Below are 20,046 nucleotides of genomic sequence, written 5' to 3' on the forward strand. Positions count from 1 at the left end.
AGTGGTGCATCACTATGCACCATGCAAAGGTAGCTATTTTACTAAAACAAGATGCCAGCTGCTTAATTCACTTTCTTAAGGTGAGTTCAGCTTTTCAGTTGCACAGTTGTGATTTCCAAGGAAGCATACATAATGCTGTCAAAGTTAATGAGTTGTTAAAAGCAGCAATTTTACAAGATAATTGCCTATCCACTATACTGAGTAAAAAGAAAAGCATTCTATATACAGTATGTACAGGAGAAACTTATTCCCTCTTATTGCCCCTCGAGTCCATCTTTGCTTCCCATTGTGGCTGAGCAGAGTCTAGTCTCATATCTATGCTGAGTGCAAATTTTAACAATTACAGCAAGAACGTCAGAGAGAGGATGCTGGGGTAGTTATTTTCCTCCCAAATACTGAAATCAGCTGCCATTCCAACAGCAGCTTGTCTCTAAAGTAAATGGACATGGCTAAATTAGGCCAAGTATTTTAATAGGTCTACTCTTGAGTAAAAATTTGTTGAATACCACCCATAGTATTTGCATGACTCACTTTGATAATGACAGCTATCAAGGGCTGCTGCTGATTTATGTGAAAGGTAGGTCAGTTAATAGCACAACTACTCCAGTAAGAGAAACCTTCTCAATCAATGGCTTTCAGCTAGGCAGTGAAAAACGCCTGTCAGGTTGGTGGACATGGCATGTAGTGGGACTAGTACCAGATCCTACAGCTTCCTCATTGGACTAAACAGGTACCAGATTACAGCCATAACCATTGTTTGTCTGCCATCACAGCCTCTATAGTAATTTCCCCTTTAGCCAACATTCTGATATGACATTCCAGTAATCTGCCATTTGACTGCAAGAAGGATGTACCCCTGAGTGAAAGCTACTGTGAGTTAGTTGTTATGTAACTTCCTTCATGTAGAATACTGGCACACAAAAGACAGCTTAATTTTACTAAAACTTTAATCTGGTCATCTTGTGCCATAATATATCCCAGCCAGTGTTGGCTCAATTGACAGGGTCCTAGTACTTTAGATCAAGGCTGTTGGTTTTACCCTATAATCAAATGCAGCTCAGTGGGCCAGTACCTGGCACTTTATAGCCACCATGGCATTCCTGCTAGCATAGAGCCAAAGTAACATTTTGCAGAAACCACAGCAAAGCTGGCCAGAGACCAGCCTGAGGACCTCTTTCCCCCCAGCAGGTTCTAAGCCAGCCAGCACCCTTTTTGCATAATCCCACACACCTCTTGCTTTACCAGCGCTATCACCGAAACAGAAACAGTACACATATACAGTGTGTGTAGCTCCAGAAAATCCTGTCTTCAGGATTCCTGCTATTGACCATACAAACTAATTAAAATGAAAGGATCTGCCACCCAATTCCACCATAAAACTATATGCCAAAGCATTCTTGCCTTACTTTAAACATTGCATTTATCCCTCAAAATTCCATTAACAGGTTCAATACCACCAGAAACAAGTGGTTTTCTGGTGTCATATTTGTAGAGCTTATAGTTCTCATTAAAACTGATTCATGTCTCTAGAAAAGAAGGTATCCTAGATCTTTAAAAGTGAAAAGAAAGCCCATCATTTTGGGGGTTCACACAGGATGGTGGGGAGTGACCTACAAACAGCAAGACTTTTAGGAGGGAGAAGGAAGGCCCCTCAGCATCCGTCCCAAGACTGGAAGTCCTCCTATGACATGAGTTTTCATGAATTTCAAACAATGACTGGAGATCCAAGTGCATCCAGTACAAGATGTGAAGAAGGAGAGTCCTGAGAATTAGCCTGGATGCTGACTCACGTCTTTACAGTTAATATTTGTTTTTATGGAGATAAGATGGCCAGCAGAAGAAGAAGAGTTTCCAGCAGGCTTGAAAAAAACACTAATGAATAATGCAAAAATAAGGCACATCAACCAAATTGGCCTGAGATCTGTAAAAAGGAGGGAAGCTGCAGAGGGCAAGCTTTGTGCAGCAGCGCCACAGTGATTCATGTACAAATTTCATGAAGGGTTAGGGCTGGACAGTCCATTTCTGCATTCCCTTTTCTTTACAGGCCAACAAAGTCTTCTTTTCGATAGCCCTTCTGTAAAACACAGAAGAAGAAATTACCACAAGGGCACATCATTCCACCTACCCAGTGCCCTATTGATATAAGACCCAAGATGGCACAGATTCTCAAAAGAACTGCCAATCTAGAATTCATATTTGTGATACTGCAGAAGAGAATGACCTGCAGCAGGGGGTGCCCCTTCCTCCCTCATAAGATAAGTTTATTGTGCCTGATTGCTGAAATGGAAGCCCCACCATGAGAAATAAGGGTGGTGTGTTATGTTCTAATAGTGTGCTAAAATGTTCAAACATTTAAAATAAGGGGGAGCCCTAAAAACAAGTGGTACTTACCAAGCCCTTGGAGGACACACATTCCCTACACCTTAGATAAGTGCCATGATTCCTGGACTAAAACTATAGGTTATTGATTTATTTGGGGCAATAACCTCAGCTAAGGCCAAAATGGCAGCTGAACAAACAGCACAACTCTGTCAGTTTCCTATTCAGTACTATAGGGCTAAACCCAAAGCACAGCAGGTACCCACTAAGCATCCTTTGTTAAAGTTAGATGCAAAAGGGTATAGGGTGGACTCCCATACTGTAAATAGTGGTTCAAAATAGGGGGTAGAGCAGGTATATGTTTTCTTACACTTCCATGACAAACTATACTTACTGAAATTCCTTCTTCCAGAAAACTAATAATATAGGCAAGCTGGCCTTTGTAGCTGATCGTATCTAGAAGATACCTCTTCCCCCTCTTCTAGAATCAGAAATCTACTCATGCATATTGCAGCACAGGCACCCTATGAAGTCATTTTCTTGTGATGTGGATGTCCAGGAGTGCAAGCTTTCAGACTGCAGACTTGAAGGGGCAACCATACTTCCCCCTCTAGACTGGGCAGGAAGTCAATTCTTCCCCTGTAAGCTCACTGAGGAGTAGAGAGAGAGAGAGCAATTGGGAGGAAGGAACATACCGTCTTATAGTCCCGATGAAGCTTGCTGTACTGCCACATGTTGGTCAGGAGGCTGGAAGCGGCTCTCGATGACTTCTCACTGTCTGAGCTAGAGAATAAAGACAGACACAACACATTGCAAGTGCACTTTAAGACATAGACTCTCTTCCTTCATAAACCATTGGTGGATTTTATACTAGGTAACATCAATTCCTCATGTCTATTAGTGAACCACTGAGAATTGGGTAACAAGCCTTAAACACATAGTGAGGAATTCCACATAACGCTAAGTAGGGTATGCACACAAGGAACAAGGTCTGCTTGTGCAGTGGGATTTAGCTACTCTCCTTTCCCCTTGTGCTCCCCTAAACCTGTTTGGGGGGGGGGGCTTCTCCCATCTTCCAAAGCAAATTTAAGGGCATAGAGGAAGAGATGGGGGAGTCTACTTGTGCAAGTGGACCTTGTTCCATGCATGCAACAACTCAGCTGATTTCCTCCTGCATACTTAAGACTAAGCCCTACTAAATGGAAGAAAATGGGTCTGTCTTAACTTTGCAAATCCGCAAACAATACCCTTAATAGAAATTTGGACAGGAGGACGTACTGTTTAGCAGCAGGTGGGATAATTTCACACCCTTGCAGTTGGTATAAAGCAGCCAGATGGCCTAAAATGTGACTGAATATGGAGTTCTGGGAATTCAACTGGTGGTTTCAGCATATGGAATTGGAGAAGGAATCCCCAGGTCTTCCCCACCTGTCCCTTTTCTTCTTGATGTAGAATAGTTTCCGCAGGCCATCAAAGTAGACAATGTCACGTGCAGCAACGGGGCTTTCCACAACCAAGTTGTTCAGCACAGCAATAATGTTGACAACCACGTCTGTTGGAGGCCACTTCTCTCCAGAGCTGCCTGGGAGCTTCTCGATCAAATGACTCACCACCTTGGTTGCTGCAAATCAAAAACAAAACTGATCAGTGATGCAGGTGACTATAGGTGAAGCCCCAAGGAATGGGACACTCCCCAGAAACACTGTGCGCATGGAGTAGGCAAGGTCATTCTGCATGGAGGACAGTGCCTCCCAGCTTTCTTCCAGGTCCTGTGATGGTGACCTTTGCTATATTTTCCAATTGGAATGACACTCACACATCTCATCCTTATTGCGCGCATTCCGGGAGAGATTCCGAATCAGTCCTGTCAGTGAACGAAGTTGGTGATGGTCAGCTGTGCGGACTCTGTCCAGCACTGGGTTCAGGATCCTCTCTTGCTCCAAAGCCACTCTGCTGAGGACACCAGCCCACTACAATGAAACCGGAGCCAGCAAGAGGATGAGTTGTCAGCCAAGTCAATAAAGCATCTGAGCTCAAGTTGCAGATGTAGGGAGAGAGATTCCCACACTCCTACTGGTTATTGCTGTAACATTGTTTATCAAAAAACCCTTGTGTTTAAGATGCCTCCATGGCAGGTTTCCACAGCAATTTAGTGCTACAGCACAGAAAGCATCAGGTTATTCTAATGGGGTGAGGGGAAAAGAGAACGGGAAACTTTCTTCCCAACTGTGAATTGGGGAGAACTGGTTATGGCTAATTACAGAACTGGTACTGATATTTGGCTATTCCTTCTCCTTCAAAGTACACTTCCAAAACTATTTAAATATTTTCATTGGTCTACATTAGGGATTCTTAACCAAAGGTCCATGGATGGGCTTCAGGAAGTCTGTGAACAAAGTGCAAAAAAAATCCCCCCTCCATTGCAAAAAAAGGTTGCGTGTGTGTGTGTGTTTATGTGCATTTTTCTGGGAAGGAAGTTATAGCTTTCATGAAATCCTCAAAAGGGTCTGTGGGCCGAAACAGGTTAAGAACTATTGACCTATATACCTACAACAAGTATTGGGACACTGCAAACAGAAGTCAGTCTGCCCTTCCCCTTCATCTACTCCCAGTGCTTTATCATCTACTGGTTCTTAGTCTTTTCTGTCCTAGCAATGTTTGGATTCAAGCAGGTCAGGGAGGCATTGTCACTTCTTTTCAAATTTTGTACAAGCCACCTATGAATGCCCTTCTCATCATCTGTGACATGGAGGGTATATTCTCACTGCAGTGCCTGTTCAGGTCTAAGGAAGGTAAGGCAGGCACAGCCTGCAAGGGAAGTTCCTTCACAGGCACCTTCTCTTCATGTTGTTTAGGCTGTGGTGGTGTCAGTATTATGGAACAGAAGCTGGGGAAATGCTCAGAGCCTTCCCCATGAGTCAACAGAATATATACAATATTCCATCAATGGGTAGAAAAGTCCCATCAGTTCAACAGTTTTTAGTTTCTTGCTAGTCTTCAAAGTTTGCAATCTTAAAAAAAACCCTCTAAGTGATAGACTGAGAACACATTCTTGAGCTGCCTTCACCCTGCTCATTTTCACACTATTTTATCCCAGTGTACCCAACAAGATTCTTGGTGGGATGTTTCAAGCTGTTAACCTTACCCTCCGGTCTCCTGCTGTGATGTTCTGAAGAGCCCCAGAGGCTGCCTCCGTGGTGTGCTTGTTTAGCTCACATCTCTGCAGCAGCCTGTTGTACACTCCTATAATTTGAGGGTTCCACAGCCACTCCATCCCTTTGGGATCCTTAGATACCTCTGTGAAAGTCACAATGTCTGAGTTCATGTGGAGCTTGGGAGGGAAAGAGAGAGAATGTTCAATGACCATTCTATGGGGGTCTAGAGAACCGTTTTCTACCACGTCACCCCCTTCATACCTCGCCCAGACCTCAGCTCATGTGCTGTTTCCATCATGGCTATCATCCATTCTATGGACACAGCTTCCCACACCTTAAATCCACTTCAATCTCTTTCGGGATCTTACTTGCTTCATAATTGCTTCTCATGTGTCCGCTTCACTATATCATTAATTCCTAGCATTCAATGTGAAAAGAATGCTCTGGATCTCCTTGGGGGATGTCACTCTCACACCCTGAAAAGCAACTTCTATTCTAGTGCTTAGATCGAGCAACAGGCATGATGAGGATCAAAGCAACAACCACTGATCTGAAAGTTCTTCCCACTCATCTTTGAAATTGGGGGTTTCACTGTAGTTACTCAGGACCAAGGAAAATGTCTTCACATTTTCAGGGATACTTTAACAAACTCTTACATCATATTCTGAGGATGGGGAATGAGCGCCAACAATAACACGTTTGGGTGGAGCCCTGGCACAAATTAAGCTATGCAGACTTCAGGTGCACAGACCCCTTCATAGGCTCACTTCTTCATCTCTTAACAATTTCTTACCTTTGCTGCCAGGCCCTTCTTTCTATCCCCCATAATAACACCATTTGCCCTCTCACCTCTCGAGCTCTCCTGCCCTGTGGGCTGAAGCATCCAACCAGCTCGCTAGTCATGGTTGGCCCCTCACCCCTCCTTTGGCCTTCCAGTCTCTGGAGTGCAGAAGGAGGCATCTCATCATAGAGACGGTAGGAGAGGTTGCGCAGTACACAGACGGCATTCTCTACACTCTGTAGGGACAACAAAAGCAGGGTGTGCTTTTAAACAAACCATTTACAGCAAATTTTCCAATGCAAAGTATTTCTTTTTCTTTCATTTGGCAAGCCCTTAAGGAATTATGTTTTTAAGTGGTTGCCCTGGATTGTATTATAAGATGCTGTTCTGCGTAGATTTCAGTATTTTATGTATTTTTGTTTGTGTTTGATTCTTCTCGTCAGCTGCCTCAGGCAAAAATTTGGAGAAGCCCCAAATGTAAAATATTTTGCATACACACACACATACTGGTAATTTTTATTTTGCCTTTCCAGTTTTTTACTGGAAGCAGCTTACAAGAAGACTCCTCACAGGCTTTGGAGTCAGGATAAGGGATATGGGCTACATCTGTGCTTAGATACATCTGCACTACATTTCTGCCAAGAATGAGAAAGGCTAGGAATGGAGATTCCCAGGCAGCTCTGACCCAAGGAACAACCAAGTATATTTGATTGTGTTGAACCAGTGCAGCCCAGGCACAGAAAAATGCAGTCTACAGAAAACTTAGATTATTTTACTTAGATGTATAGAAACAGTCAAATTCAAGTCTTTTTAAATCCACAAATCACATTTTGGCTGGCTTGTTACTGGAGATACCCTGAATTGTAATGGAAGAATTCAATATACTCTTATCTGACCACTTACAAGCTAATATGACTTTTATTCTTTCTTGTATTTTATGTTGCCCTACCTCCAAGATGCCCAGTATAGCATACATGGTCTTCTATGATGTAGCTTAGCCAAGTATCAGTGCTTGGCTGAAGATCATCCTGCGAGTTTCACTGCTAAGGGCAGATCTGAACCAAGGACATCCAAGTCCTAGTCTGATGCTCTGTTCACTACACTACATGAATAAGGGTTGCTTCACCAAAAATTCCATATGCATGTCTAAACTGAAAAGTGTAAAAAACACATTACACACACACACACGTGCCATGTGATTGTGATCGGCTGTAGCACCAATCTGAGTGTACACTTGTTGGCAGACCTTGCTTTGTCTATGTGTAATGTGTGAAGTGGCTTGCCGTGTCTTTGGACTGCTTCCCAAAGTTTGTCTGAAGAGCTCATGTCAGGAAAAGTAACAAAGGAAGTTTTGACTTATGGCAAGGGTGGAGAACCTTGGGTCCTCCATAAGTTGCTGAACTCCAACTCCCATCAGCCCTAGCAAGCAAGGCCAGTGGGCCAGTGATGATGACAGGTGTCGTACAGTAATATATTGGGGAGGGGGCAAGGTTCTCCCCACCGACTTAGGGGGAGGTCTCTTACTTGAGGCAGACTATTAACCTACTCTTGGCTCTCAGAGAAAACATGCATGAGGTAGTCATACCAGAGAATAATACTCTGAAAGCACAGCATCCATTGATAATTTATGTATGTTTCGTCCTTCCTGTATTATGATTAAAATGGCTTAAGAAACAGATGCCTTCTGCATGCTCTCTTTAAAAACAGAGTAATTTCCAAAACAGAATTACTCTTGATTAGAACATGAGCCGGGATCTAGAAGTCTGCTGCTTCTCTGCCACCACCTGACAAGAACAGATCTGGTGGCTGTAAGGAATAAAAGCATCGCCCAGCTTGGTACAGAAGAATGAAACTACAACCTCAGCCTAAGAAGATGGCCCTCAATGATTTAGGAAGAAATCATTCCACATCACAATTGTTTACATGTACAAGAATAACCACAGAGAACTTGGCCTTGGAATAAAGATCTCTTGGCCTTGTGTAGATAGTGGTTCAGCCACAGTCACAGCACATTACAAGGCAACCAGCTAACAAGGGGAGGACTCACCTTGTCCTCTGACTTCCCTACTTCTAGTGAGCTGTTAATGTAATTGACCATGGAGTCTACCAGCCCATGGCATTCACGCATCTTCTGACGAGTTTGCTGGCTGGCAGAGCTAAGATTCCTAGGAGGGAAACACAAAAGCGTGTCATCACAAGGAGTAATATTCCTGTCACCTGAGACCTGCCATCACATCTTAAAAGGTCAAACTAATTAATATACTAAATACAGAAAGCAAGAGATTCTGCCAGGTACATATCAGAGGGAAGCAGCATCTCTCGGGTAAATTCTTCTGCTTGACCTGGCAGCTGCATATGTATAAGGCAGAGAAAGGACATGATCTTGACAATGGAACCCCAAATGTAGGCTGCAGACCTAACCCTACTTACCTGAGAGCAAGGCCTGTTGAATTCAATAGAAATTATCTCTGAGTAAACATAGTTAGGACTGCACTTTGAGTCCCACTGTCAGGGGCAGCCAAATGAGATTCATGCAAAGAGAAATGGGCAGGGCTGCATTGTCAGTCAAACCGGCCCATTTTACAATCCACGACAGAGCCCCAGAAGCTATTCATAGACACCGCTAATAAGTGTGACATTCTTGGCTTTAAAAATCAAAAGTGCCATTTCATTGTGTGCATTGTTTAACTATTAAAAATTGTTTAACAGTCCCCTCCCAACCCCTTGCTTCTGTCCTGGAAGGTGCACCAATTGATTGTTCATACAGTCTTAGTCAGCAGCAATGTACTAAGAGAAGGGCAGAGTGCGAATGACAACATTGGTGCCAGCTTACACTATGGACCACTTTGACTGCCATGGAAGCTTTTACAGTGTAAAAGTAGCGCTGTCTCTGTTTCTTTAATATTGCTTCACTGAGGATATTGAAATATTGCCACATCATGCATAGCTTTCCCAAGTTGGTCTTATAAGGATCCAATATCCATGGAATATGCATTTCCTTTAGTAAGGAGAAATACCTGAGGAAGCCAGTAGCATTGTAGAAGATTTCTGCCTCTGAGGCATTTTGCTGGATAAGAGCAGCACTGCCTGTCCCAGACAGGGGAATCAAGACCAGGTCTGTGAGCTTCTCCAGTGTGTCACGGGCCAGGCGGTCCTTGAGGTTATCGCTGGAAGACAGATTCCAGAGGATGCCTGCAGAGCAATGAGACAAGGATGTGTAAGGAAACTTCACTACAGAAACCACTGCTCCACAATATGGGGAAACTCACAGCTTCCTGAGGAACTGTAAGCAGTAAGTAGTGTGTTTTTTTCATGCCTAGGTGGCTCCCATGTCCTATTAAATCATCATCACTGTGCAAAATGCTTCACAATCTTTACTCACTTGTCGTCAGAAGAAACCTGCAAGTTAGGCCACTCATACTTTAGCTTCACAGACAGGCAACTGAGGCCCTGTTTACAGAAACATTTCCTGACATGTGCCAGCTAAACAGCAGGTTGTGGAGATCAGTTCTATGAAGGCCCTGATATCTCTTGACTTGGCCTGCCACTTCCTGGGACAACCCAGGCCTAAAAGGTGTTTCAAAGCATTCCCACAAATACTTGTTGTGTGGAAACATAGCAATCTGCCACAGTGGCTTCCCCATGTCACCAGGCTGGCACAGGGCAACTTTCTCAAGGTCACCCAGCACACCTATTCTCTGAGCAGGGCTGTGAAACAAGGTACCTCAAGCCCTAGGCCCTTATTTTCTACAGTTCTTCATAAAGGGAAGAACTGTAGCTCAGTGGCAGAGCATCTGCTTTGCATGCAGAAAGGTCCCAGGGTTCAATACCCAGCATCTCCAGGTAGGGCTGGAAATCTCCCCCATATGAAACCCTTGGGAGCTGCTGCCAGTCAGTGAAGACAACACTGAGCTATACAGACCAGCGTTCTGACTTGATATAAGGCTGCTTGCTATATGTTCCTTTCCTATGAATCTCTGAATAGCTCATGTCTTGCTATCTGCTGAATGGTTTTACTGGAACTCATCATACTTCATTTGAATTGGGGTTCTATGTATAGGGTGTTTCCTTGAAGTTGCTCATGACATCTCCAGACAGCCATCCCTTTAAACATTAAGAGTAGCTAGCAAGCAGCCTCCTACACTATGCTATTTAAAGTACAGTGAAGTGAATTGGAAAATCAATGTAAAAAAGCAAATATCAATCAACCATGTTCAAAACCTTCTTATAAATAAACCCTGCAAAGCAATTAACCAGTTCCAAAGGGATAAAATAACAAAGCACTGAAAATCCAAGTATCTGCTCTGCAAATTTTGCAAGAAGCAATTTCAAAAGAATAGATATATTTGCCACTCAGTTGTATGCTTTTGTTCAATGGGCAAGGTGGCCTTAGGATTCCAATATACAAACATGAAACTCTTTGGACTGATATCCTGGGATATGTAAGAAGGCATTACTTTCCTACTTAGCAAATGAAACTAAGATCGCTTTCTATCTACATTAGTATTGTGAAAATGATGTACCACATGATGCTGTGGTTGTTTAAATATAGAAAATGTTGGGTGGGTTGTTTTTTGTTTTTTTTAAAGAGTAGATCTATTTGTTCCAGCACATTTTCAAAGCTCAAATCCACAACTACAGAAATTTCAAAATGAACAAAAAATGCCCCGTTCAAAAAGGGGGACATATTCTGATCTCCTTGTGGTGGCAGCACTTCCTTCTATTTATATGGTTTCCAAGGGTATACCTAGCTATTTTGGAATGGGTGCTTGAAGTGTTGATTCCTTGTGGCAAATGGATCATTTGAAGGTTCCATCCCAGGACAAATATCAACGTGTGTGTGTGTGTGAGAGAGAGGGATAACTGCTAATTTCAGTGGGGCCTCCATAGATGAAAATATTAGAATTTTGAGCTGTTATCTGTTAACCACCCAAATCAGCCTGAGTGACAGAATGAGACCAAACAGCAGCCCCGGCAACTCCTCCAAGCAATGACAACAAGAGAAAGATGCAGGCAGACGTCATGTAGAAACTTGTACGGATCCAAGCCCTGTAAGACTGTCAGCATTACTGGGATGCTTTACTACAAAGACAAGAATGGTTGAGTCACACGAACTTGTTGGAGCAAGACAGCCCTGCAGGCTCTGCCATGTGTCAACCTTGTTCTTCCAGGAACTCATCTAACCTCTTCCCTGTTGCAGTTCCTCAAACTTGAGATCTTTCCTGCAGTACTGACTGGATAATGTCTGACTTGCTCAGCTGTGTCCAGACCAGCTTGTTCTTTTTTCTTTACCTCTACTGGGATGCTCTACATCAACAAACAGACCAGATCCTCAGCCAGGCCCAGCACCATATTTTGGAGGGGAGTGCTGGGCCATCTGCCCTCAGTGCCCCCCAGCACAAACCAGCCTCCCAATACCCACCACCACTTAGTTCCCTGGGCTGCAACCACTGGGCTCACTCTCCCCCTAGCTCTGACATGGGCTCACCAGGCACAGCTCCAATTGGGTAAGCTGACTGGCAAATGCAACCATGAGCTCCCCCCTTTAATTCACAGGTGAGTAGGGTTACTCTATGCCAGCACTGGCAGGAGGGCTGTAAAGGGCTGGAATCAGAGCAGCCACCAGGCTCCCAGCCCATTAAGGTGCCGCTGAGGTAAGGGGCAGGGCAAGAAAAGTGTCAGTGCTGGTGTGCATGGACCCCCAGCTCCACTATGTTGGTAGGATCAATAGATATTCTGGATACAATTTTCAAGGAAGCAGAAAACACACACACACACACACACACACACACAGAGAGAGAGAGAGAGAGAGAGCTATCAAAATATGCCCAAGAGAAAAAATGCATAGTCATTGAGAGAAATGGAGTAACACAATAGGCAATGGGGAGAAATCAAAATTTTACTGGGGAAGCTCTATTTAATGGAGAAACGAGATAAATCTGGATAAATGAGTGCTTGGTTCTCACAGAGTTTGCATTACTGTGGAAGCAGAAAAGGAATGAGAGTTCAGCCCACAAGAGTGCTTCCAAGAGCCAATATTCTTTCACACATGAAACAAAGCTAACTGTATACACCTCATGTTGGGATTGGATTGAGAGCACTAAGACATAAACTAGGGGGGGAATGTTGCAGTTCTGGAAGAAGGAATCTGTATTTATACACATAGATTTTAGTATGAAAGGGCTAGGCAATTAATTGGTTGAGAGAAGATAAAGAAGACGTGAGGGAGGAAATTCCCATAAAAGCGTGAGTGGCAGGCATGATAAAAGGAGTGAGTTTTAACCTGCTTCAGGAGAAAACTAAAGGGATGGTGCAGATTTGGATGGGATTTATCCAGACTGAGATTGCACACTGGTGATGATGAAGGATTTGGATTATAGGGAAGGGAATTATTACATGAAAGCTAGCAAAGTGGGCAAGTTTGTCTGATTTAGAAAGTGAGCCTTGCACAGCACAGCAATTCACCCTGTCCGACTGGGACAAGTGGAACAACAAATCAATAAATGCATCAGTGCAATGTTTGCTTTAGATGTTTTCAGATTACTGATTTGCCTATGACATGTCTCAGTAGGATACCCTGTATACAGGAGAGGTACGGAAACATGCCCACAAAACATATTATAAATTTTGTCATGTGGTTTGCAAAAAGTGGGAGATCAGTGTGTGTGTGTGTGTGTGTGTGTGTGTGCGCGCACACACACGCACGCACGCACACACACACACACACACACACACACACACACACACACACAGCTACAGGCAGGCAAGAATGCAGTTGTCTTGTCTCCTCCCCACCCCCAATCCATATAAACCAGCAGCAAAGGGCTAATCTCATGCATGGAACGAGGTATGCCTTGGGCTGTGATATCTGGGGATTACTCTTTCCATCCTCTGATTGTATTCAGCTAAAGCCACTTTCACAGACTCCACCATGCTTGTAATAAGCGTTAAAGCTCATTGCATCATAGCTCCTGGACCTAACTTTCCCATTAGCCTGGTATTAGATTAGACAATCAGAGCCTGTTGGGCAGGATTAGGAAGGCCCTTTTGTAACAGAAGCAAATGTAATCTCTCCTGTTGGCTGGACCTGTATATTCAGTGCCCTTGCTCTCTCCCAGTGCAAACGACAGTTGCAGACAGGCTGGAGTCAGGTCCCAACCCACACCCTGGCCCTCCCTGCCACCTATATTTATCACCTTCCTTTGCACACCATGACATACAGAGCAATCAGAGTGCGTAATCTGAGGATTTGGAACTCCCTCCCCCAGCCCACGAAGCTCTCCAGATTCTGCCAGGTTTTATGTTTTCCTCTATGAGGATTTGCTGGTGCTTATCCTAGTTCTCTTTGTGAATGGGCAGGGGTGCCAATCTGAGCTCAGAGAATTGCTAGTATCCTACTGATTTCTTTTGTTCACAGGTTAGTGTGCCTTCAAGCTTTTTGTGAATTGAGAAATGAGACACCTGGAAAATTTGAGCTGAGTTGCAAGGGGGGGGGGGTAGGAGAGCTGCTAGTTCTGAAGGGGACCTGGGACAAAAGGGAGGGGAACAGCATAGAGAAAAAAGCTCTGGATGTGAATGCATCATGTGCAGTGCAAAAGATGATGCAGGTGCAGGCAAGGTGACTCATGGGCCAAACGCAATTAAGGTGCATGGGAAAAGACCAAAGTTGGTCTTCATATACAAATTCAAATACATGCTGGTGTGCGCTACTCTAGTCTTATTTGAAGGCGGGGTTGGGTGTGGATTTTTAACAGCAAAATACTGCTCAAATGTTATCAAGCCCTTACTTTTCATGCAGAAGGTCCCAGGTTCAATTCCTGGCACCTCCAGAAGAGCTGGGGAATTATTTTATTTATTTATTGAATTTCTATACTGCCCTATACCCACAGGTCTCAGGGCAGTTCACAGCATAAAATCAGCATATAAAACCACAAAATACTGTACACAATCAAAATAAAAACAACAACAACCCAATAACTCGCTTGCCTGAAACCCCGGAGAGCTACTCCATGTCAGTGTGGATAAAACTGAGTTTGATGAACAAGTGGTCTATGACTCTAGGAGTTATAGAGATATATTTGGCTTTATTATGGCATTACAGTACTACATTGATTTCTTTGTCATTTGTATTTTACTTCGGTAGCCACTGGCTGAACGCAAATGTACAAAATAAAACAAATACAGTATTTCCATGTTCTTGCAGTTTTTGGCCCTGGTTCAAAGTCAGTTGCATGTGTTAGTAATGCCGACCTTTTTGGACACAGGAGTTAAGAACCCGGCTCTATGGTCCACTTGCTTGGGGATGCCACCAAAAAAAGTTTCTCAAAGCATGTACCTGACCACTACCACAAGGATCAGGGCCATCATGTTTCTGCTCTCCTAACAGCCGTAGTCAAACCTATGGAGTGCAGGCAGGCAGAATCCAAGTTGCAGCAAGCACTCCTAGGAGTGACAGTAAGGTGGGGGGCTACTCATGGGGAGACTATTTGGGGCAGCAGCTCTGCGGCCTCATCTTAACTTGCCTGATACAAACTTCTCTCACCTGTGACATTCTTGCGCAATTCATCATCTTGCTCGCATAAAGTACGCATCAGCTCATAGATCCCGTTTTCTTCCACCAGGGCCAGCTTGTTTTCAGCATTGTCATAGATGAGGTTGCGCATGGCTCCAGTGGCATGGCGCTGCACCTCATGGTTGGAGTTGTTGAAGAGCTTCACTAGTTTGGGCACGGCTTGGAGGCTGCGAGCCTGTTGAGGCAGAGAGACAGGGACAGAAAGAGTAGTACACTTGTCAGAGAGAAACAAGAAAGCAGGTCTCTGCATGGAACTTTTCAGTATGCCATGCCACCTAAGGCTGCCTGCTCTGTTCTCATTCCAGATAACTTACCCATCCCCACAGGCAAGAGCCCAATGCATCAGAATGAGTGCTGTTGCAGGCTTTTCAACAAGACGTATCAGTGACTAAACCTGCAATCCACATTGGTCCCCCTGGGAAACAAGCTCAGGCCCTGGGCATGGCCCGTTCCCAGTATCGCCTTGGGATATGTCTCTGCTGCCTCACCTGTTTCTTGGCATCATTGTCACTATAGCATTTGTGCTGGATGTAGGCAGCTCCAAGCACCTGTAGGTTGGGGTCACTGGCCATCAGGTATTTCACCGCAGAAGGGAGATCAATGTCATCAAACCTGAAAACCAAGGCCTAGTTAGAGGGGACAGTGTGCATTTCCCCATCTTCACCTCATTCACACCAGAGCTCTAATAAATGTCCCCTGAATGCCGTGCTTTTATATATATCCAAATGTATATTAAGCAAATCTTAATATCTTTATTTTATCATGTTTGCAGATTGAAGGTATACAAAGGGTTTTTCTTTCTTTTCTTTTTTGCAAAATCAAAAGTATTTTGTAAAAAAGGGGGGAGGGATAGAGGGGTTTGGAATTGAGAATTAGATGGCAAAGGAGAAGACTGCAAACATGCATGAAGGACAGGAGGGTCCAGCACAGCAGAAAAGCAAACTGAGTAACAACTGCAACCTTTGGTCAGGCTTACTCTGTTTTCTGAACCCTTACAATTCGGTTCTCGCAGTTCTGTGCCTTTCTTCCCTAACTACAATGGCTAGAAGCATGCTTTGTTCTTCGAAATTATGTGACTGGAGAGTCTCAGAATGAAAGATGCCAGAATGGCTCCCAGATTCTGTGCTTCCACAATGGATATGCTGAAAACAGAGAGCAAAGCATAGTATTCCACCCCACCCCACCAATGGAATTACAGAATGACAAAGAAATATTACTTATAGGGAAGTATACTTATTAACCCGTAAGTCAACATCCTAATAGCCATAAACAAGTGGATGGACAGAGGTTGCCACATCACCTTGACTTTGGCTTCAGGATGTTACATTCAAAGCACCCTAACATGAAGTTTGGGGATTATGGGGGAAAGAAGAGTAGAAGCCCTATTATCTTCCTTGAAGCACCATCAGTTGTACTTTGCTGCTAGAGTAAAGGCATATTTCCAGAGAGGGACAACATTCACATGACTCACTGGGCAGCATTAAACAAGAGATGATCAACTACTTCAAGGAAAAAAATATCACCAAGGCAGGAAGAACACTATGCTCTGTGTCCCTGATTGTTCCTCTTTCTTTAGACCACCTCCGCTGGGAACAGAGTGCCCCACACCATGCAAGTAAACCACAGGACACTCACCCTCCAGAGAAGGACTGCTGGGACATCAGTGTGTTCTGACCATCGTACATGTCAATGGCACGCAGGTCTTGCAAATGGTGGTTGGAGTCAGCCAAGCTGCGCACAGAGGGGGCACGGGAACTGCGTTCCATCATTCCTGCATAGGAGTTCCCGACCTGAGAAGCATGGACCGCACCGTAGCTGCCCGTGCGGGTGCGGTTGTTGCTCTGGAAGCGCTGCAAGGTGCGCATGGCCGGTGCGCGGATGATGGGCCTGTTCTGTGGTGCCTCCACGCCATCCATCCAGTCGATGGGCCCCTTCATGCCGGCATTGGAGCCGGCGCTCATCTGCCTTTCAAAGGTGTAGGATCTGCTGAAGCCGCCACCTGCCCGGTTTTTGTAGAGAGCTGCCTGAGCCAGTGGATCCAGCTGCTCAGACACAATGCTGTAGTGGTCATCCACACCCCCAGGACTGCCTGGCCCATCCGCCAGGCGCAGGGAGCGCAGGGACATGGTGTCATAGTTCTGATGCCCCCGGTAGTTCCGCTCATGTAAAGACCTGGGGCGGGGGGCAGTGCCGGCAGACTGAGACAGCGTGTAATTTGGGCTATAAGCCAGGCCCTTTTGCCCAATGCCATTGCTGATGGAGGCCATTCTGTTGTTGGGTCTGAGGTCCACCGCTGAGCGAGAGGACCAGCTAGTATTTTTCACGGTGCTGTAACCTTTCTTTCCAGCTGGTGTTTGGTACAGCTACAATGGCAGGAAAGAAAGGAGTGCATTGTTTATTTTCAAAAGGAGATAGACTCTTCTATTAAATGAAATACTGTACAGCATTTGGTTTGTCCTGCAAATGCCATGCCCCAGCTGCAAGGTCAAGTGCGGTCTTTCCATACCACCCATCTATTTGCCCTTGATGGGCACCATCCTCAGTGAACTGGCAGGCCACATTCTGCTCTCAGATAACAGCCATGCTGCTCTGCACACAATCTTTAAAGCTTGCAGAGCTGGCTCTGACACAGTCACTGGGATATTTTGCTGCAAGATTGCATAGTACCATTGGGACCAGTTTTACAAAAGCAGGGAGGGCAAAAGTGGGAATTAGATTCCTTTAACGCTGGTGGTAATCATCACGACAGTCATCATCACCCACAATTGGAGTTCATTAGCAATCAATAGGCAGCACAAAGAGCTAGGTTTTTGAACTTACAGAGCTTTTGGGGGCTGTGCCATTTGTCTGGGATCTGGAGCTGTAGTGCTGCTGCAGAGTGCTGCATTGGCCATTGGTGGAGTTTCCACCTGCAGGACAAGAATACATTGAGCTCAGTTAGCAAGGACAGTATTGCTTTGTTTGGCAAACAGTCCAACAGTTGGGGCAGCAGGACAGCAACTGGCTGGAGTTGACTAAACTTGGAGGAATACAATATGCATGAAAATATCAGACTTTACCCTTCAAATTCTAGAGGTCCATGACTGGCCTCAGTTTCTATGTTAATCAAAACAAGTGTCTTGGCTTCAATTACTCCCATGTTATGGTTTCCAGTTAATCCTGGAAACTAGTTTATACTGTTACATGGTTGGTTGTTCTAGCCTAATATTGTCCCCTCAGACTGGAAACAGTTCTCCAGGGTCCCAGGCACAGGTCCTTCTCAGCCCTGCAATGAGAGATCCTGTTAACTGGAGATGCCACAGGCTGACCCTAGGTGTCATGATTCCAGAGTGAAAAGGACACCAAAACAGAGACTACAGCATCACCGGCCTAGGAGCCACATCAGGTTCCTGACTCTGTCTCCAATGCTGGTGATCAGGGAACCACTGAAGCCCATCTCATACAACATGAGATGGAGCCACAAATGGAATCTTCCCCAGGGCCCATGGAACTGAGTGCTCCCATACTAGCTTGCCAGTCTAGTGGCAAAAAGTGTGTGCCAGGTAGGAAGCTATAGAGTGCAGAAGAAGTCCCGTTCCTCAGGCAGGGGGTGGGCCTTCAAGAGACTCTAGCAGAAGGAGCCTAGGAGAGGTAACTGGAGGCAGAGGCTCAAATTTTCAATTCCAGCTCTGGTTTGAGCAAGTTGCTCAACTAAGAGCTCTTCTTGCTACATGGGCTCCTCCATGGGACCAGAAGAGGACACTAGTGGACACTGCACATAGAAGTTGTTGTTCCTGGAATTAAAGACAGAGGTACATCAAGAAGAATCCACCTAATCCAGCATTCTTTTTTCTAGCTAGAAACTTGTAAGCAAGACATAGCATGATGTCTATGCTATTTGTCCACCAGAAACCACTATCCTCCATCTATACTTGGGAGATTCAATTTCACTGTCATGGCTTCCTGCAATATATATCTTAGACCAAGCAGCCTGTGTGATGAAAGACCATGGTGGCTGTCTATAACACAGTTCCATACCTTATGGCAACCCAGGGAATTCAGAGAAGTGGAAGCCACCAGACCTTTGACCTTATGAATCCTCCACCACATGGGGACTAGCCTTACTCAGGTTTTTATTTACCTTCAGAACCCTGTATTAACTTCTTAAGCTATGTCACCTCTTTAGTCCTAGGCATTCTGGTTGGGAAACAGTTGCTTATGTGCCTGGATTACCTTATCGTTTTTTCTCACCTAACCAGGCCTTTGCCAAGTGACGTTATATGCACCAAATTGTTCTTTCCTGGGTGCTTTTGGGATTGCATCATTGGTTTATCTAACCACTGTCCTTTAAGGACCTTGCTCTCACTATGATCTATATTTCATTCCTACTGATAACTCATTTCTGGGGAAACTACTCAGAAGTGTGGAAGATGTTCTCTGCAGTTACACAGAGGAACTTTGGGCCAACCTAAATTTGTATATCTCAGGGATGAACCCTGTCATTAGAAACAAATCCTAGGAATGAACCTTGGCAGAAATTAAATCCTAGCACTAACTTGAGCGTTAATAAATGCTGAGTAGCACAGGGCTATTTACTGCTTGATAGATTCCTGGATATGAAAGCTTCTGTTAATTCAGTCTATTTCACTCTACTGCATGAAACTGTTGACTCAGTTGGTTATCTATTATCACCCTTAAATGCTTGTTGGCATCATGACTGTATATAGCCAATTATCCAATATCTTGTCAAGGGTCTCTGACCTGAACCTAATCTTCAAAGCTATCCCTCATTGCCCTTGCAATGTCCCTGTTGTCCACCATATGTTCCTAGTCATTTGGATTTGCCTGCAGCCAAGCCTTATATAGCTCGGAGAGGCCATTGTACTGCCTGCCAAAACCATAGCAAAAAGCTCACAAACACATCAAGGTGTCCCACACTTTCTGGAGCATAAATTACTGTTACAAAAATGTCCTTTATTTCAGAACCTCCTTGTTTTCCACAAGACAACTGTCTAGCTTGCACTCTTTGAGCTTGTCAGCTCTTCCAAAGACACCTTCATCCTCTACAAAAGCTGAAAGCTTTTCACAAAGAACACAAGGGCATAAGTACCTTGCTGGTTCAGATCAAAGGTTCTACCTAGCCAGTCCATCATTCTGCCTCAGAATGTGGGCAGCCAGGTGTCTCTGACAAACTCACTAGAGAAAAAAATGGCAACCATCATACCCTTCAGTTCGTTTCC

The 20,046-nt window shown here is 44.6% G+C and overlaps 1 protein-coding gene across 1 annotated transcript in view; it reads right to left on the reverse strand.

The window, feature by feature from the left end:
- Positions 1–2,037: 2,037 nt before the first annotated feature.
- PKP3 (plakophilin 3) overlaps positions 2,038–20,046 on the reverse strand; it is a 59,305-nt gene continuing 41,296 nt past the window's right edge. Inside the window, exons 3-14 of the mRNA XM_033156458.1 lie at positions 17,648–17,736; positions 16,463–17,190; positions 15,316–15,439; positions 14,798–15,002; positions 9,273–9,447; positions 8,303–8,420; positions 6,324–6,491; positions 5,465–5,650; positions 4,136–4,289; positions 3,748–3,940; positions 3,015–3,102; positions 2,038–2,074 (exon numbers count right to left, since the gene is read on the reverse strand). Of these exons, the coding sequence (XP_033012349.1) occupies positions 2,039–2,074; positions 3,015–3,102; positions 3,748–3,940; positions 4,136–4,289; positions 5,465–5,650; positions 6,324–6,491; positions 8,303–8,420; positions 9,273–9,447; positions 14,798–15,002; positions 15,316–15,439; positions 16,463–17,190; positions 17,648–17,736 (2,264 nt within the window). The 3' untranslated portion in view covers position 2,038. The remainder of the gene's footprint in view (positions 2,075–3,014; positions 3,103–3,747; positions 3,941–4,135; positions 4,290–5,464; positions 5,651–6,323; positions 6,492–8,302; positions 8,421–9,272; positions 9,448–14,797; positions 15,003–15,315; positions 15,440–16,462; positions 17,191–17,647; positions 17,737–20,046) is intronic.

Source organism: Lacerta agilis, chromosome 1 (genome assembly GCF_009819535.1).
Source record: "Lacerta agilis isolate rLacAgi1 chromosome 1, rLacAgi1.pri, whole genome shotgun sequence".
NCBI classification, from domain to species: Eukaryota; Metazoa; Chordata; class Lepidosauria; order Squamata; family Lacertidae; genus Lacerta; species Lacerta agilis.